Consider the following 14,858-nt stretch of genomic DNA (forward strand, 5'->3'; position numbering starts at 1 on the left):
TAACAAAATGAAAATAAAGAATATCCCATCTTGGTTACTCGTGTGGTCAGCTTTGAGTCGTCACACTCCAACGATGAAGTTCGGTAGACATCGTGTTAAAAGAAGGATTAATGGGAGTTATCTTAGACGTTTGAATGATCTACCCCATGGCCAAATAAAGAAGGTATTTCATATGGAAAGTTATGGAGACATGATGAACCTGTACCCTACTAGAATCGAACGTGGTACCATTTATTTTTCGTGGCTTGCGATTAAATACGCCGGCGCACGAAAATATGGCAGTGTTGAGAAATTCGATGCGTTTTTATTAGATAGATGTTATCGTGCACGTGGATTTGTCGAAAGAAATTATGCGCGTGTGAGAGGAACAGACCCGCTAGAAGCTTTATAGAAAGAATAAGGAACGTTTTTGTATATTCTTGATGTAATATATGACAGCGCCGTTTTATTTTTATTCACACATAATTTTATACATGATGGATTTTTGCAATTCAACGAGCAACAAAAACACAATATTGAGGTTTTTTCGTGATATTTACAGCAAAAATGAAGCAGCAACTTCACCAAATGTTGTAACTTAGAGGAAAAAACGACAAACCTTCTTTCCTCGAAGGGGCTGTTTATATGAGAGGCGGACGGAACAATTGCGTGAAGACGTTTGCCGGGATGATTTTTGTCACGCCTTTATATGGAAAAAAGTGTCCCGAGATGGCTTTTTTGTTTTAATTGAAACATGTAGAAAGCATCTTGTTCGTCACAGAATAGCGTATTTTTTTGTAGAAAAACGTCCAGCCTGAGCTGGATTCTCGCTTGGCTCAAACGGTACGGTAGGACAAAGATTTTCCATATAAACACAAAGTGATTTTTAGTATAATTATGATAGGGGCGGGATCCCGGAAAATGTTCCGTCCCGCCTCCCCCTGCTCTCATATAAACAGCCCGTAAGTTTATACAGTTACAGTAAAATAAGAAGTAAAGGCTATGCCAAAATAAGAGTAACAAAAATAATTACAATTTCGAATTATCTAAAATTAATTTCAAATGGAATAACTATAACGGGGCAGATATAATACGACACACTGTACAAAATGCAACACAGTGGTCCCACTCTATCTCGAGCTCACAAGAAAATAGAACATTTGTTCGGATAAAGAAAAGTTGAAGATACACAGTGAAAATTAGCTTAAAATTAGAAAAGATTATCAGTTATATTACAGGTGACCAAGATAGAAAGAGACCACTGTATAAATATAAATTACCTTAGAAAAATATAACAAATCAACACATGAATATACGAAACAATATTTAAAAATGTGCTTTTATCAAACCCAATATTGTCGGTAAAAAGTCCGCCAGATAAAATTACTGTCAAAATTAACGCTTTAAATTTCACCAAAAGGCGACGTCTACTAATTTTTACAAACTAGAAATTTTTACTTGCGAATAAAAATATAATGTTTAGTGTTATTAGCTGGCAAAAATTATTCGCTGCCAAAATGTATAAACTGTTCTTAATTGTGTGGCGTCCATTATAATGCGGCCAAGCAATGAGAGAACGCATTAAAATTATTTGTTTTCTAAAGTTTTGTACAACATATGATAAAAATAAAGTATGTCATACACCAAGCAGGTGAAGATTACGAAGTAATCCATCGATTTAAAGTTTTTCTATGCTCAAACACGGTAGCAAATGTTGTGGGGAGAATAATTTGTGATTTAAGTATGATCCAAATATTCAACATTAGCTCCATGATATGATCCATCACATGACGGCGCAGCCGTTGTTGTTATTTGCAGCCTCCTTAATGTCCACCGCGACATTATCAAAATCGAAAGTCCTAGAAATATCATAACGTAAAAAATCAATTGGACCTGGTGAAAAAGACGAAAACGTTTTTATAAACATTCTCACTTACCTTGAGTTTGTAAAATCAAGCGACTCAAGATTTCCAGTTTTTTCAGCTATCCTTCCAGATAGAACTTTCTAAAATCAGCCAAAATAAAAAAGCAATAAAATTTTATTGTGGAAGAGGTTTATAGAAAAATAATTTAGGTGCTTCTACCTCTTTTGAATAAGGAGATAAAGAATTCCTTTGATCCTGTCGTTGTTGTTTACGCTTAGTAGAGCTACAACCTAATTTCTTCGCTCCGTTAGTTAACACGTGCAACGGACGGCGGCTTTCGACAATAGAGGACTCGGTAAGAGTCCAATTTGCCTTTTGACTGGATGCAGATCCACTCCGTTTTTTCGATGATTTCTACAACAAAACAAATCTGTTGATTATTTTTGGTCGGTAGTTACATTCTTTGTTATGAAGCGATGTAAAAAGTTCGGGAAAGTACACAACAAAGACCTGGTCTAGTTTTTAACTTCCACCGCACATTTAATTCCAATTATTAGGTTTCTTCTTACTAGGTTTCTTTAAAAATATTAAAAAATATAGCCAGGGATATTTGTACTATCAGGTACATATTGAAGATTTTCTAAGAGGGGATGCTTTTGTCGCTGATTGTTGTAAGTCGATAAAATTGTTTTAATGATTTCTTTGGGCAGTATGTATTGGAATGAAAGTGAGTTGGTGGAGGAATCGCCTTCAGTTGGTGGAATCCTCTTCGGTATAGGGTTTAAACCACACGTGATAACGTCATTAGACAATTGAATTGAAAAGGTTAATCAAACTACCTCCTCCAATATGCTGGACTTCTCAGTATCGATTGAACAGGTTAACTTATGAAAGGTATCTTCACTAAAAGAAAAACTTGGTTTGTTTGCATCACCGATGTAATTACCATTTGCGTCAATACTAGGACACGTCCACCGTTTTTGCAAGTCGCTGCTGGTTGCTTGCATTGTACAACTTCTTGCAAGATCTGGAAGTCTCTTCAATTTTGCAGAGGAGATAGTAGATGGAAGACCCTGCGTAAAAAAACATTTTTAGAACTACAAGCTGAAAATTTAAAATCACTTATAAACAGCAATAATTCACATAGAAGGCTAGATTGAAGTCCTCTTCTATCACAAGACTTAGTCACAACTAGCAAAATTCTTTACTCAAATATTACCACAAGAAATTTTTACATTGAAACTTTAATTATAAAATTATAAATTATCAGGGATTCTTTATGCGAGTATTAAAGATATTAGATTACATTGTATAAAACAAAAACCATTTCGTGAAATTTCAAAGTTGTCCTTTTTTTTACACGACTATTTGTTACTTACTTTAACCGAGGAAGATTTCTTATTTTGAAACCTGTGTAGATCTTGCGGTACAGATGATGAAATAACATAATCTGTGCGTTTCAATGATGCTAAGTTCGAATGAAGCTGACTACAACACAAATAAAAAATTTTAACAGATACAAAACATTCATGTTCCTTCAAGTAGAAATACAATGCTGATGAAACTAATATTGTCCAATAGGATACACACTGCTCTGGTGGTGCAACAGCAATACTTTATGGCATTTGTTATAAAATTAAGAAGACTAAATAAGTACTTATTTGAGCCTCATTTCCAAACAGAGACACAAAAAGGTCTTTTTTTACCTAACGGCGTGTTTAATATCATGACTCCAAGATTTCTGTTCAAACTTCGAGCATAACAACACGGATTTTTCTTTACAAATTATCTAAACAAACATAGTGGCATATTCAACAACACTAAAAGTTAAATTAGAAATTTTTGTGAACACTTTGTCAGTAGACATTGCGTTGCTATTGCATAATATCTTCTGTAATGCATATTAGCTACAATGTACCAAATCTATATTACAATCTCCTTAAACTTTATCAAGTTTAATTACTAATAAACATTGTACAAAAAAAGATATTTTGCAATAAACCCTGCATTTTAAAGTGCAGCATTTATTTTATTGCAAGGACGTGTTTCTCAGTAGTAGTATTTTGTTAAAAAGTCTCGCCCTGCTGGCGTATTTTTGAGTAACATGTGAAGAAAAGGCTAACGGTTACAACAATGTGCTTGTGAAATACTTCATCTTAGCATGCATAACAGTTCACAAGGTCCTAGGCCACCCCAAAATGCATGCAACATAAAAACGCAACAAAGCTTCCAACCTTAAATAAACCATTCCCATTACTTTGGTTACCCATCACTTGCTCAATAATGCAGTTGACTAATGGATATATATCACAGCAACGGTAAGTGCTAGAATAAATAAATATACAAAAATCACATATCATCTAAGCTCAAAACTGAGGGAAAATCAAAAATTTTAATATTCTAGCACGTGTTTCTTTTAAAGGAAAAATTGAGTACTTTATGATTCATCTTAGGCATAAAAACAACAACTACATCAACATTCACCAACAAGCTTGACTTGATTAGATTGCTAAAATGTATGGTCTATGTAATCTATGCTTGAGTAGTGCATTGATAACAATATTACTAGTCCATACAGGATTCACACATGATTTCTTATCTTTTAAAGAACTTGTTTCAGGAAAAAGGGATGTTTGGATAAGTGAGCTGGTCCGGTCAACAGAGATCTCAGACACTCTAATAAATATTTGCCAAAAATAAAATGTATTTAAGAAGCCTTGCCATGTTCTGGATTCAATATGCTGTGATTCACCTCCATGTCAAGGAGTTTGGATGGAGCCCAGGAATCCTGTTGTTCTCACATAGCATAATGATATAAATATTTGAATATTCACACATGCACACATAGCAACCTTTTAAAAACTTTATGTAGTGAATAAGCATCAAAATAACTCACCAGGATGTTTCTTTCTTTGCACACAAAAGTAGATCATTAAACAAAAACAGTGTTTTCTCTTTTGCTCTGCCACGTTCACTTATCTAATAAAAATTAAATGAGTGCTCAGTTTTAAATTGGGTATGGAAGCTAATTTTTAACCACATTGGATGCAGTGTTCTGATTTTCAGTTTTATAACATTAGATATAGTAGCTAATATTATAACTAAAACGGATAAAGTAAAACTTACCTTAGTTACAACACCCTCTCTGATAAAATATCGTCCTAAGAACAACATAAAAAAACAAGAGTTTATGAATACACCACGCAAAGTTCAAAGTAATATTCTTGGGATAAAACAAGCATTTTTTTAAATTTACTTCAGTAAATTTTAATGTAATGATTCTTATATCTGATGGGATTAAAAAACAGTAGAATTTTTCCATCTGTATAAACCGTCTAGCAACCAATGTTGAGCACTAATTTATACCTGGTGCTAATATCTTTGGAGCTGTACTGCCAGTAAAACTGTTTTGTATAGATAACATTTTGTGAAAGTTTTCATGTTGCCTCACACACTCATTTATGTGGGTTGCCACTTTTGATATCTTTTCGAATGCATCTAAAATATAAACAAAAAATGGTTATATAATGTGCTATTTGGGCCTCAACCTAATTCTGATAATGGAGAAATGATTCTGACCCTCCCTTCCCTCCCAATTAAACTTTGCAGAGTTGTAGAATGACATAAAAAAAACGAAATTGTAGAATGCAAATTATTTCCCGAGCCTCAACTATTAAGTTGAGGCTCAGAATATTATTGTTAAGAAAATACATATCCAACATTGTAAGATTGAAAATTTATGAAGGTGATAGATAAACAGACTAATTTTACCTTTTAACTTTGAAAAATCTGGATCATATTCAAAGGTTTTGCTCAAAAGATTCTCCAGCAGAAGACGATATCTAATAAAAGCATGTAGCAACATAAATATTTTACAACTGCGTTAGAAAAAAAAGCAAAATAATAAACCTTAGCAAACACTAGAACACCGAGACATTAAAGAGCTAATAAATTTAAAGAAAAAAGTATACGCAATTTCAGAACACCCTTCATAAAATTATAAAATTCCGAAATTATTCAAATCAAGCTTTAATAATTTCTGACTAATTCTAAATTTTGCCCCACTCTCCTGACTGAGTTAACAAAACTTAAGGGATGATCTAAACATCGAAATTGTAACTCAATATTTAGATTTTAACCCGCTTTTTTTCGCCCTAAACATCAGATTAAAAAAATATTCATGTCTACGGTCGTGAAGCATGTAACTGTTCAATCATTTAAAAATACTTTCTATGCTCCCAAAATTTTTTACTATAATCATTTAAGTTCAATGAAACTTCTCTTTCATATCTTGGACATTTGTAGGCACACAAAAAAATACAAAGATAATTTTCAATACCTTGGAACTCTTTGAATAGGTGTTACAAGGAGAGCACTAAACTTTAAAGATTGCATTTCCTCTCTGCTCTCTTGAAACTTCAACAACCTCGAAAAATCAGGATTTTTTACTTGTTGCTCCTAAAGATTTAGAAAACACAAACAAAACATAAAAAAAATACCTTTATGTTTATGTTAAAAATTAAAAAATCTAAACTTATAATACCTCTAACAGTTTATTAGCATTATCAAAGTTATTTGCATACAAAGAGTAGAGTTTCATGAACGGTGCAAGCTCCAACAAAGCATGAGCAACTCCTTGTTCTTCCATTGATTCTAGTAAATGTGAGGACACAGATTGGATGGCTTCGATATTAGAAAAAATTCCATCAATCAATCTTGGTGATAACACAGAGGATACTTTGATTGGTTCCAAAAATAACTAAAGATAAGAGGTATGTGGTATTCGTTGTTAAAAAGGTAGCTTCTGAACTGCCAAGTTTTGTCAACATAGGAGCCAAAGTAATTCCCCACACCGAACCTTAATTAAGAGCTCTCACTCTTAACACCCCTTCTGAAGTGTCTAAAGAAACGTAAATACAATCAGCGTGTATTAGATAACGAACATGGCCCATTCACCCCACTTGTCTTTTCCATAAACGGGGGAATGAGCAAAGAATGCTCTGTATTTTACAAATTTCTTGCAGAAAAAATTTCACAGAAATCCAGCGAACAATACGATAAAATAATGAATTGGATGAGATGTAAACTCTCCTTCTTAATAATGAAATCTGCTTTGCTTTGCCTTAGAGGCCTTGAATACCAAGTTGCACACAGGGGTGGTTAATGATTTTGATCTTGCTTGTGTAGATGCCAGAATAAAAGTTTTTGTTTTATTTAGTCACAAATGCGCACTTCTCTTCTACCGTAATGCTTCAAATAAACGCCCCCCATTTATTAAACGCCCCCCCCCCCCCCTCCCCTCAAATAGACGCCCCTCCTTTTCAGTCATTTTTTAAATAAACGGCCGCCTCAAATAGACCTCATAAGGAAGTTTATGCAAGGCAATAGTAAAAGTATACTTACTTACTTTTTTCCTAAATCTTAGGTTTAAGGTTAAAAATTCAGCTTTTCGCTTTTGAAGTTCATTCTCTAAAACATGTGAATATCTTTTATTTTCTGTTGTGAAGATATATAGTATAGGTATCCTTAAAAACTGCAAAAGAGACGAAGTGTAAAAAATTAATAATCGTCCTCTCTTTTAAACGCCTCCCCTTGAATAGAAGCCCCTCCAAAATGTCAAAAAATTTAATAAACGCCCTGGGCGTTTATTTAAAGCATTACGGTATTCAGTCAAACATTGGCATCTATACTGTCCCTTCTTTATTAATTTTCATTTTATTTAACCTTAGTTTATTTATATTTCAATTAAATTGTAATTATTTTTTAATGAATAAACATATTTATTTCTTCTTTAAAAATAAATAAATTCAGCGTCTATATATATATATATGTATATATATACTTATCATAAATATATAATATATATTGATATATCATGTGACAACTTCAAGATATTATTTGTATTACAACACTTCACTTTTTCCTTCTCAACCGAAGAAGCACTGTCCTCAAATCAGCATCCAAAGCAAATAAGTGCGTCTCTAATAGTCTTTGTAATTCATGTCCCTACTTGACAGTTACTGATGGGAATGCTGCCGAAATTCTTGTTTACATAGCAAATTTTTGTGTGTTTTTATTAAACATGGATGTAACTTGAATCCCACTTCTATGTTCCCCCTTAAATGGCATCTCACAGCAGCAAAGGGAATATCGCCAATTGACATAAAGCGAATTGAATTAGAAAGACTAAATTGTCAAAAGAACTAAGATGTGTGTGGGTGTTTATTCAATGTACTTTTGTTGATTATTCACAAACTAATACACATCAGAATAAAACATTTATTTTTGTCTTACTGTGGTTAGGAGCATGAGGTGGTATTGATACGTTTTCTCAGTTTCGTATATTTCATTCAAAATTTTTTTTCTTTTTCTGCTGATACTTCTCTCCTGTAATGAAATTAACAAATCAATAAGTAACCTGCTTTATATCAATTTAACAAGTCAAGCATCACTCTATTTTTGTGTTATGTAATGTAAAAATGATGATAAAGATGTGATACGTGATAACTTTACTTCTATCAAAATAGATATCTTTATACAAAAAATTTTCACAAGCAATTTACGCAAGTAATTGGGTGTGTCTGATAATCGATCAGCATGAAACTCTAAGAGGTCGTTTACGTGTGAAATCTCATCCCGGGATGAGTTTTGTCCCAGGATGAGTTCATTCCTGTGTCTACTGGAAGTCCTCACAATGTTTACATGTTTAAAGCGGGATGCAATTTCATCTATTACTGGACCATTAATTATGGTTCTTATGTTTCTACATGAGAAAGTGTTTTAAAAATGCAAGCCATTTTAATGTTACTTTGACAATTATTCATCATTTTTATCTATTTTTATATCTAAATCTAGCCAATGCTTTATTTCTAGCAAAAACAGCTTCTCTCAGAAGAATTACATTGTTTCTATGTTGTTCTGCTAGTTTTATTAATAATACTATATGCAACTGTAACAGAAGAGATGCTATACTTAAAGTCGATAAAATTGTGATCAACAATATTACACTTCTACTCTCAGGCCCCATCATTTTGCGTTTCTCGTTTGACATTTTTACTCACAAATTAAAAGATATCACTTCGAATTATGATACGCAAAGTTAGCAAAATTAATCCTGGGATGAGGCTCATGTGCAAACACTTTTTGTTTCATCCTGGGACAAGTTTCATCCTGGGATGAGATTTCATCCCGCCTGCGTGTAAACGAGATCTAAGTCCTGTACTTAAAATTTAAATTTTATGATGCACTTATCATTATGTTTATATGAAAATAAAATAGCAAGATTAATCTCCAACTGACCATGCAAAATTATCTGTTTATGTAAGGTAAACATATGTAAAGCACTAGCTGATAGCAGTAGCTTTGGTATTTAAAGACTTCATACCTTGATACTTTCTTGAGGAACTTCATTGCTACTGATTGATGTTGAACTTTCACTATTATGTGAATTAATCATCTCTAAGAAATAAAAAAAAATATATATATATATATATATATATATATATATATATATATATATATATATATATATATATATATATATATATATATATATATATATATATATATATATATATATATATATATATATATATATATATATATATATATATATATATATATATATATATATATATATATATATATATATATATATATATATATATATATATATATATATATATATATATATATATATATATATATATATATGCTTACTCAGCAACTACATTGGTGCAGCCTTACAGCATGTGATGCATATACAGTTCACCAGCCTAAAAATTGCACATATGCTTACATGCTTGAAAGTTAAGCAAGTGGAGTGACCTAGTACTATAGTCATTTGTTTAGACATATTTAGCAGGCTGTGCAAGAATGTTCCTGCTCAGAGGAATCGTATCCCAATTAGAAAAAAAGTACTGAAAAAATTAGAATTAGTCAAGATTTGGGGGTATATTAATCTACAGGTATACATTTCTATATTCAAAACTACAATGTTTTCCCCAACCTAAGACAATAAAAATAACATTGTTGTTATCACTTATCAATTAAATTCAAGGTCATTCAAAGTCAACTTTTAGTAATGTAGCACTAATTTTTGCATCCACTTGCACTAATGGGGTTGTCAGCAGAATCTATTTTGATCATTCTTTTTTAGCAAACAAGATCTGTTCGTGCCAAACTATCAAACTATGAAACACAATATCTTTTACAGGCTTCTCGTTTTATGTGTTTACGTGGTCAATCAGGTACGCCATTTGACCATGTTACGCGATTGCACAGCGTACCTCATTTGCTCTGGGTACGCGATTTTTAAAATAGCTTATTATTTGTTTAACAGCGCACGTTACAAGTGTGATACAGGCTCCAAGGTTAATCTTTGTTGCACATTCATTTTGCGGTAGAAAAGTGGGGGACGTTTAAATTATGAACACCAAACACATTGATTGAGTGTCTCTGATAGCAACTCTCTCAATCTTAACTTCCTTTTATACTTGTCCAAAATAGTATGCATGACTATACTGTTATATTCACAAATTTATTGTTTATTTTTTCAAGTCCTCACAAGCAAATAGGCAAAAATATGCTTCAGGGTTCGAATTAGCAGTTCACAATTCTCAATTTGCGAATTGAAATGCCATTTTTGAGAATCACTTTGCAAAGAAAATGACAAAACTGTGAATCGAATATTTTTAAGCGGCGATAGAAATGCTTTATTAGATAGCGTTTAAAAAGTTTAAGAATGAAGAAAGGTGATAGAAAAGCTTTGTTAGATCTCATTTTAAAAATTTAAGAACAAAGAACGGTGATAGAAATGCTTTTTTAGATCACAGCGATAGAAATGTTTTTTTAGATTGGTGTTAAAAATTTAAGAACAAAGAACTGCAATAGAAAAGCTTTGTTAGATCACATTTTAAAAATTAAGAACGAAAATAGGCGATAGAAATGCTTTTTTAGATCTCGGTTTAAAAATTTAACATGTAGCAATTATTTTCGTGTGATTTGAAAGAAACTCGCTATCCTATTGTGTTTTTGAATGAAAGTAATTATTTTTTAAGTTGAGCATACACGCACGCTTTCATCTGGACAGTACTGTCAACAGCATTTTACTACAAGACTCATGTTTGAAACAAACATATTTTTTGTGAAAGCAACTTTAATCACTATACTGTAATTAACTTGCATTGTAATGTTCACTAAAACTGGTCAAGAACCTCTGAAACATTGATTACCTTTTGAATGTTTTCTTACAGCATGCTATAAAAATAAACTTATTTCATTTTTGCAACATTATTTCGGCTATCAGAGACAAGAAAGTTAAAACTGAGAGAGTCGCTAGTTCAGACGCTCAGTTTTTGTGTTTGGGGTTCACGAGTTTGAACGTCCCCCACTTGTCTCTAACAAAAAAATAATAATGCAGGTAAAATTAAAGCTCACAGGTCACAAAAAAATACAAATTCTTGTCAAAAAAACAAGTAGCTACTAATGAGCAAGCCATTGGTAATTGATCTATGGTGTTCCCAGGCCACATCTATATAGCGGTTTACTTCGTTACAAAGTGCCGAATTTTTTGCGAACCGACTTTACTTTTCTAATTCGAACCCTGGCTTTGTTTTCGAATTAAAAAAATCTTTATCAACATGGCTTAAAGGGGACCCTAGACATAAAATGATGTTGGCCTTATATTATAGAGCTTAAAAAGTTAGCTAACAAGTCTTTTTAATTTTTTTAAAAAGCTCTTTTTGTTCCCAAGATATTCGCATTTAAAGAATTTCAGATTTAATTATGCTGCATGAATTATGATGTCATATATTTCAGTAATAGCAAATTTGGACATTTTCTTTCATCAGTAATTTTAGACCTGTTAAGTGGTGTGCATTCAAACTTTATCAATGCATAGATATTATAAAGGTTAATTGATTAACATAAATTTTTTTGCCAAAATGACACTCGCTTGCTCGCTCCAGGCCTCTTATTTTTTTGCTGACGACTCAATAACTCAAGATTTGCAACTTGGTTTGCAATCAAATTTTGTGGGTAAGCTTGTATAAGCCCTATATGTTTACTCACAAAATTTGATTGCAAACCGACATGCAGACCCCAAGTTATGAGTTTGTCCGCAAAAATTTAAGAGGCCTGGGACGAGCTAGCAAGTGTCATTTTGGCAATAAAATTTATGTTAATCAATTAACCTTTATAATATCTGCAGCATACAGCATAATTAAATCTGAAATTCTTCAAATGTGAAATCTTGCGAACGAAAAGAGCTTTTTAAAAAATTTAAAAGACTTGTTAGCTAACTTTTTAAGCTCTATAATAAAAGTCTAACATCATTTTATACATCGGGTTCCCTTTAAATAAAACTTCAAAATTTGATCAGAAAGTTCAACCACATTTTTACAAAATTTATACAGACAACAACAGCACGTTTTCGTTTTTAAAATTGTTTGAATAACACTTGCGGCATAAAAAAATCCATGAAATCCTATGGTTTCTAATTTTTTTGTCATATGAAGAAATTATCTATAATTAAATCCATGATAAAATGTCTGTTCCGCCTGTAAGTGCAGTTTGCAGACTTGCTTTATCCATGCACCGTCGGGGTTTACCTTCGCATTAGTTAAGAATCGCATGGCTGGTTTTCTTGCGTAAGACTTGGTTACCAACGAAGAAGGGACCAGGCAAAAGAGATTTATGTCTACGTAGTTCTTTTAACTAAGTCAGGACTTAGTGAATTAGCTAGGATGGTCAGGTTGGCTATGAATAGGCTTGCTCATGGATTAAAAAGGACTAGGATTATTCAATAATTCTGAGATCTAAAAGTGTCCGACCAAGAAAAGAATGTAAACTAAACATTGCTAGCATCACAGCATGTGGATTTATTGCAATAAAGAGACCACCACACATAGATAAAACAACAATTTCTATTTTTTATTAGGAAGTAATCTGTCAACGGAGGTACACAGTTCTTCCTGTACCTTAGGTAATTCAGGTACACGATAGGGCGTAGGAACGCGATCAGGTACCTCAAAATGAGAAACCTGCTTATCTATATTATAATACCCATATAAGTCTGTCTGTCTTTCTGTCACGCAAAATGGTAGCTTAGCTGTGCAGGTATAAATGCGGTATAAAAAGGACGGGAAAACCCATGGATTTTTCCATGGGCCAACGGCTAGTATATAATAATATGAAAACTGTTCTTTTAACAAATCTATAAAACATCACCATCAAACTGTTCTGTAACAAAGCCTTGTAGTTATTACAAAGATTGGCATCAGTAGGGTTAAAGTTAGTGAAGCCATAGATTAGTGGTTATAGCTCTTGTACTCTGTGCAGGTGACCAGGGTTCGATTCCTCTTGCCAGCGATTCAACACGGGCGAGTGAATGTTACCATAGCCCCGGGTTAACCCAAGCCATGTGAGGCAAATTGGGGATATGGCACACTGTCTGGGCATTTGGATGTTGCCGGGATTTGTCTAGTAGAGCGCTCGCCCTAATTGAATCTGCGTAAAAATGAGCAATAAATACTCTAGGACTCTCAATCTAAGCCATGGCCCCTCCTGGAAATAATAGACGAGGTATATCCCTCGATATTTGTGAGGCTAGCCATGTAAAATATGCACATCTATCTATCTATCGCAGTTTCAACATGGATCAAATCTGTGTTCTTCATGCAAATACCTGACTTAATGTTATTCTATTCAAACCAAACAATGACAGTTTTGGCACAATTGCCCTGGCAAATGTCGAAGTTGTTTTAGCACGCAGAATAATAAGTAAGAGAAGGGGGTCTTCATCACTATATTATTGCCAAGAGATTATTTCTTCAAAAAATAAGAAATATCCATGTTACCTATAGCCAAAGCCTTATTAATTTTTTGCTTTTTTATACAGAAAACAAGCTTACAATTTATACTTTAGAGAGGCGTTTATTATCATAGGTAGTCAAGTAAGAACGGGCATCCAGGATAACTAAAGTTAGAATCAGTAAAATAAAATTTTCCAAACCTACAGGGAAGGGGGGGAGGTGTTAAAAGTTAGTGATGTAGCCACAAATGTTATTTTTAACACTTATTTTGCTGATACATGGCCCCACTACCTTAGAAAAACATAGCTAAAATAATGATGAAGAAAAAACAACCACATCATAACAACCAGCACAGGATTGTGCACATACGTTAAATTATCTATGCATTCAGCAGTACGAGGCAATGGTAGGTCAATAACTTCAGTACTTCAATTTTTTCCTTATGTTGGAAAAGCTGCCATTTTGTTGAGAAGTTTATAACCTTAAGGGCCCCTGAAATATTACTTGTGGTAAAAAAGAGGTTGCCAAGACCAAACTCACCAAACTCACATGTCAAGAATATCCCAGATTCTTTAGGACCATTGTGTGGAAGAAATGCTCAGCGAATTTTTATGTTCCTTGGTAAAGACATTTTAATCGTAGAATAAGCTGAAAAGAAACAGGATGGATGACCACACAGACCTTTTTACTTTGAACCATATGCTAGCTAGCTACACGGCAGGCAGTTTTTTTCTCACCTATTTTAATAGAAGCGATATTAAGCGAAATATTGCAATAATATATAAACGTTTCGCAAACAGCTTAGCCGGGATAAATCTACATGCTTCAACAAATCTCTCATATTATAGCTACAAACAACCTAATAAAAAACAGCACACAACACAAAACAGCCGTCATTTTGTTGAAGCTTTATTTTGTTTTTTAATAAATCGCGGGACTCCAATTTGCCGGACGTCGAGTATAAGGGTAGTGATGTTCTGCCCATATTGCGAAAACGGCCTGTTTACAACCGGGACAGCCGGATTATGTACACATGATCCGATTATGTTTTTTTTGCACTGGTTATGTAGTGGTGACCGGATTATGAACGCTGATGGCTGGCCAGGCAGGCTGTGATTGGCATTTTCTTCGAACTTTTGTGAATTAAACATTCTCTGGAAGATAGAACACCCCTAAAAACTAGAGATGGCGGAAGAAAAAA

General features: G+C 33.2%; 1 protein-coding gene across 1 annotated transcript; it reads right to left on the reverse strand.

Moving 5' to 3' along the window:
- Positions 1–551: 551 nt before the first annotated feature.
- LOC130612406 (rho guanine nucleotide exchange factor 39-like) lies at positions 552–14,526 on the reverse strand. Its single transcript, XM_057433711.1, has 17 exons — positions 14,395–14,526; positions 14,198–14,305; positions 9,229–9,302; positions 8,139–8,231; positions 6,388–6,603; positions 6,184–6,302; positions 5,616–5,686; positions 5,211–5,342; positions 4,971–5,005; positions 4,741–4,823; positions 4,079–4,169; positions 3,551–3,633; positions 3,224–3,332; positions 2,684–2,917; positions 2,064–2,258; positions 1,917–1,984; positions 552–1,838 (listed from the first exon to the last, which is right to left on the reverse strand). Exons 3-17 carry the CDS (start codon positions 9,298–9,300, stop codon positions 1,763–1,765), a joined length of 1,677 nt encoding a protein of 558 aa, XP_057289694.1. The 5' UTR covers positions 9,301–9,302; positions 14,198–14,305; positions 14,395–14,526; the 3' UTR covers positions 552–1,762.
- Between the last annotated feature and the right edge of the window lie 332 nt (positions 14,527–14,858).

This window comes from Hydractinia symbiolongicarpus, chromosome 10, assembly GCF_029227915.1.
Source record: "Hydractinia symbiolongicarpus strain clone_291-10 chromosome 10, HSymV2.1, whole genome shotgun sequence".
Classification (NCBI taxonomy): domain Eukaryota; kingdom Metazoa; phylum Cnidaria; class Hydrozoa; order Anthoathecata; family Hydractiniidae; genus Hydractinia; species Hydractinia symbiolongicarpus.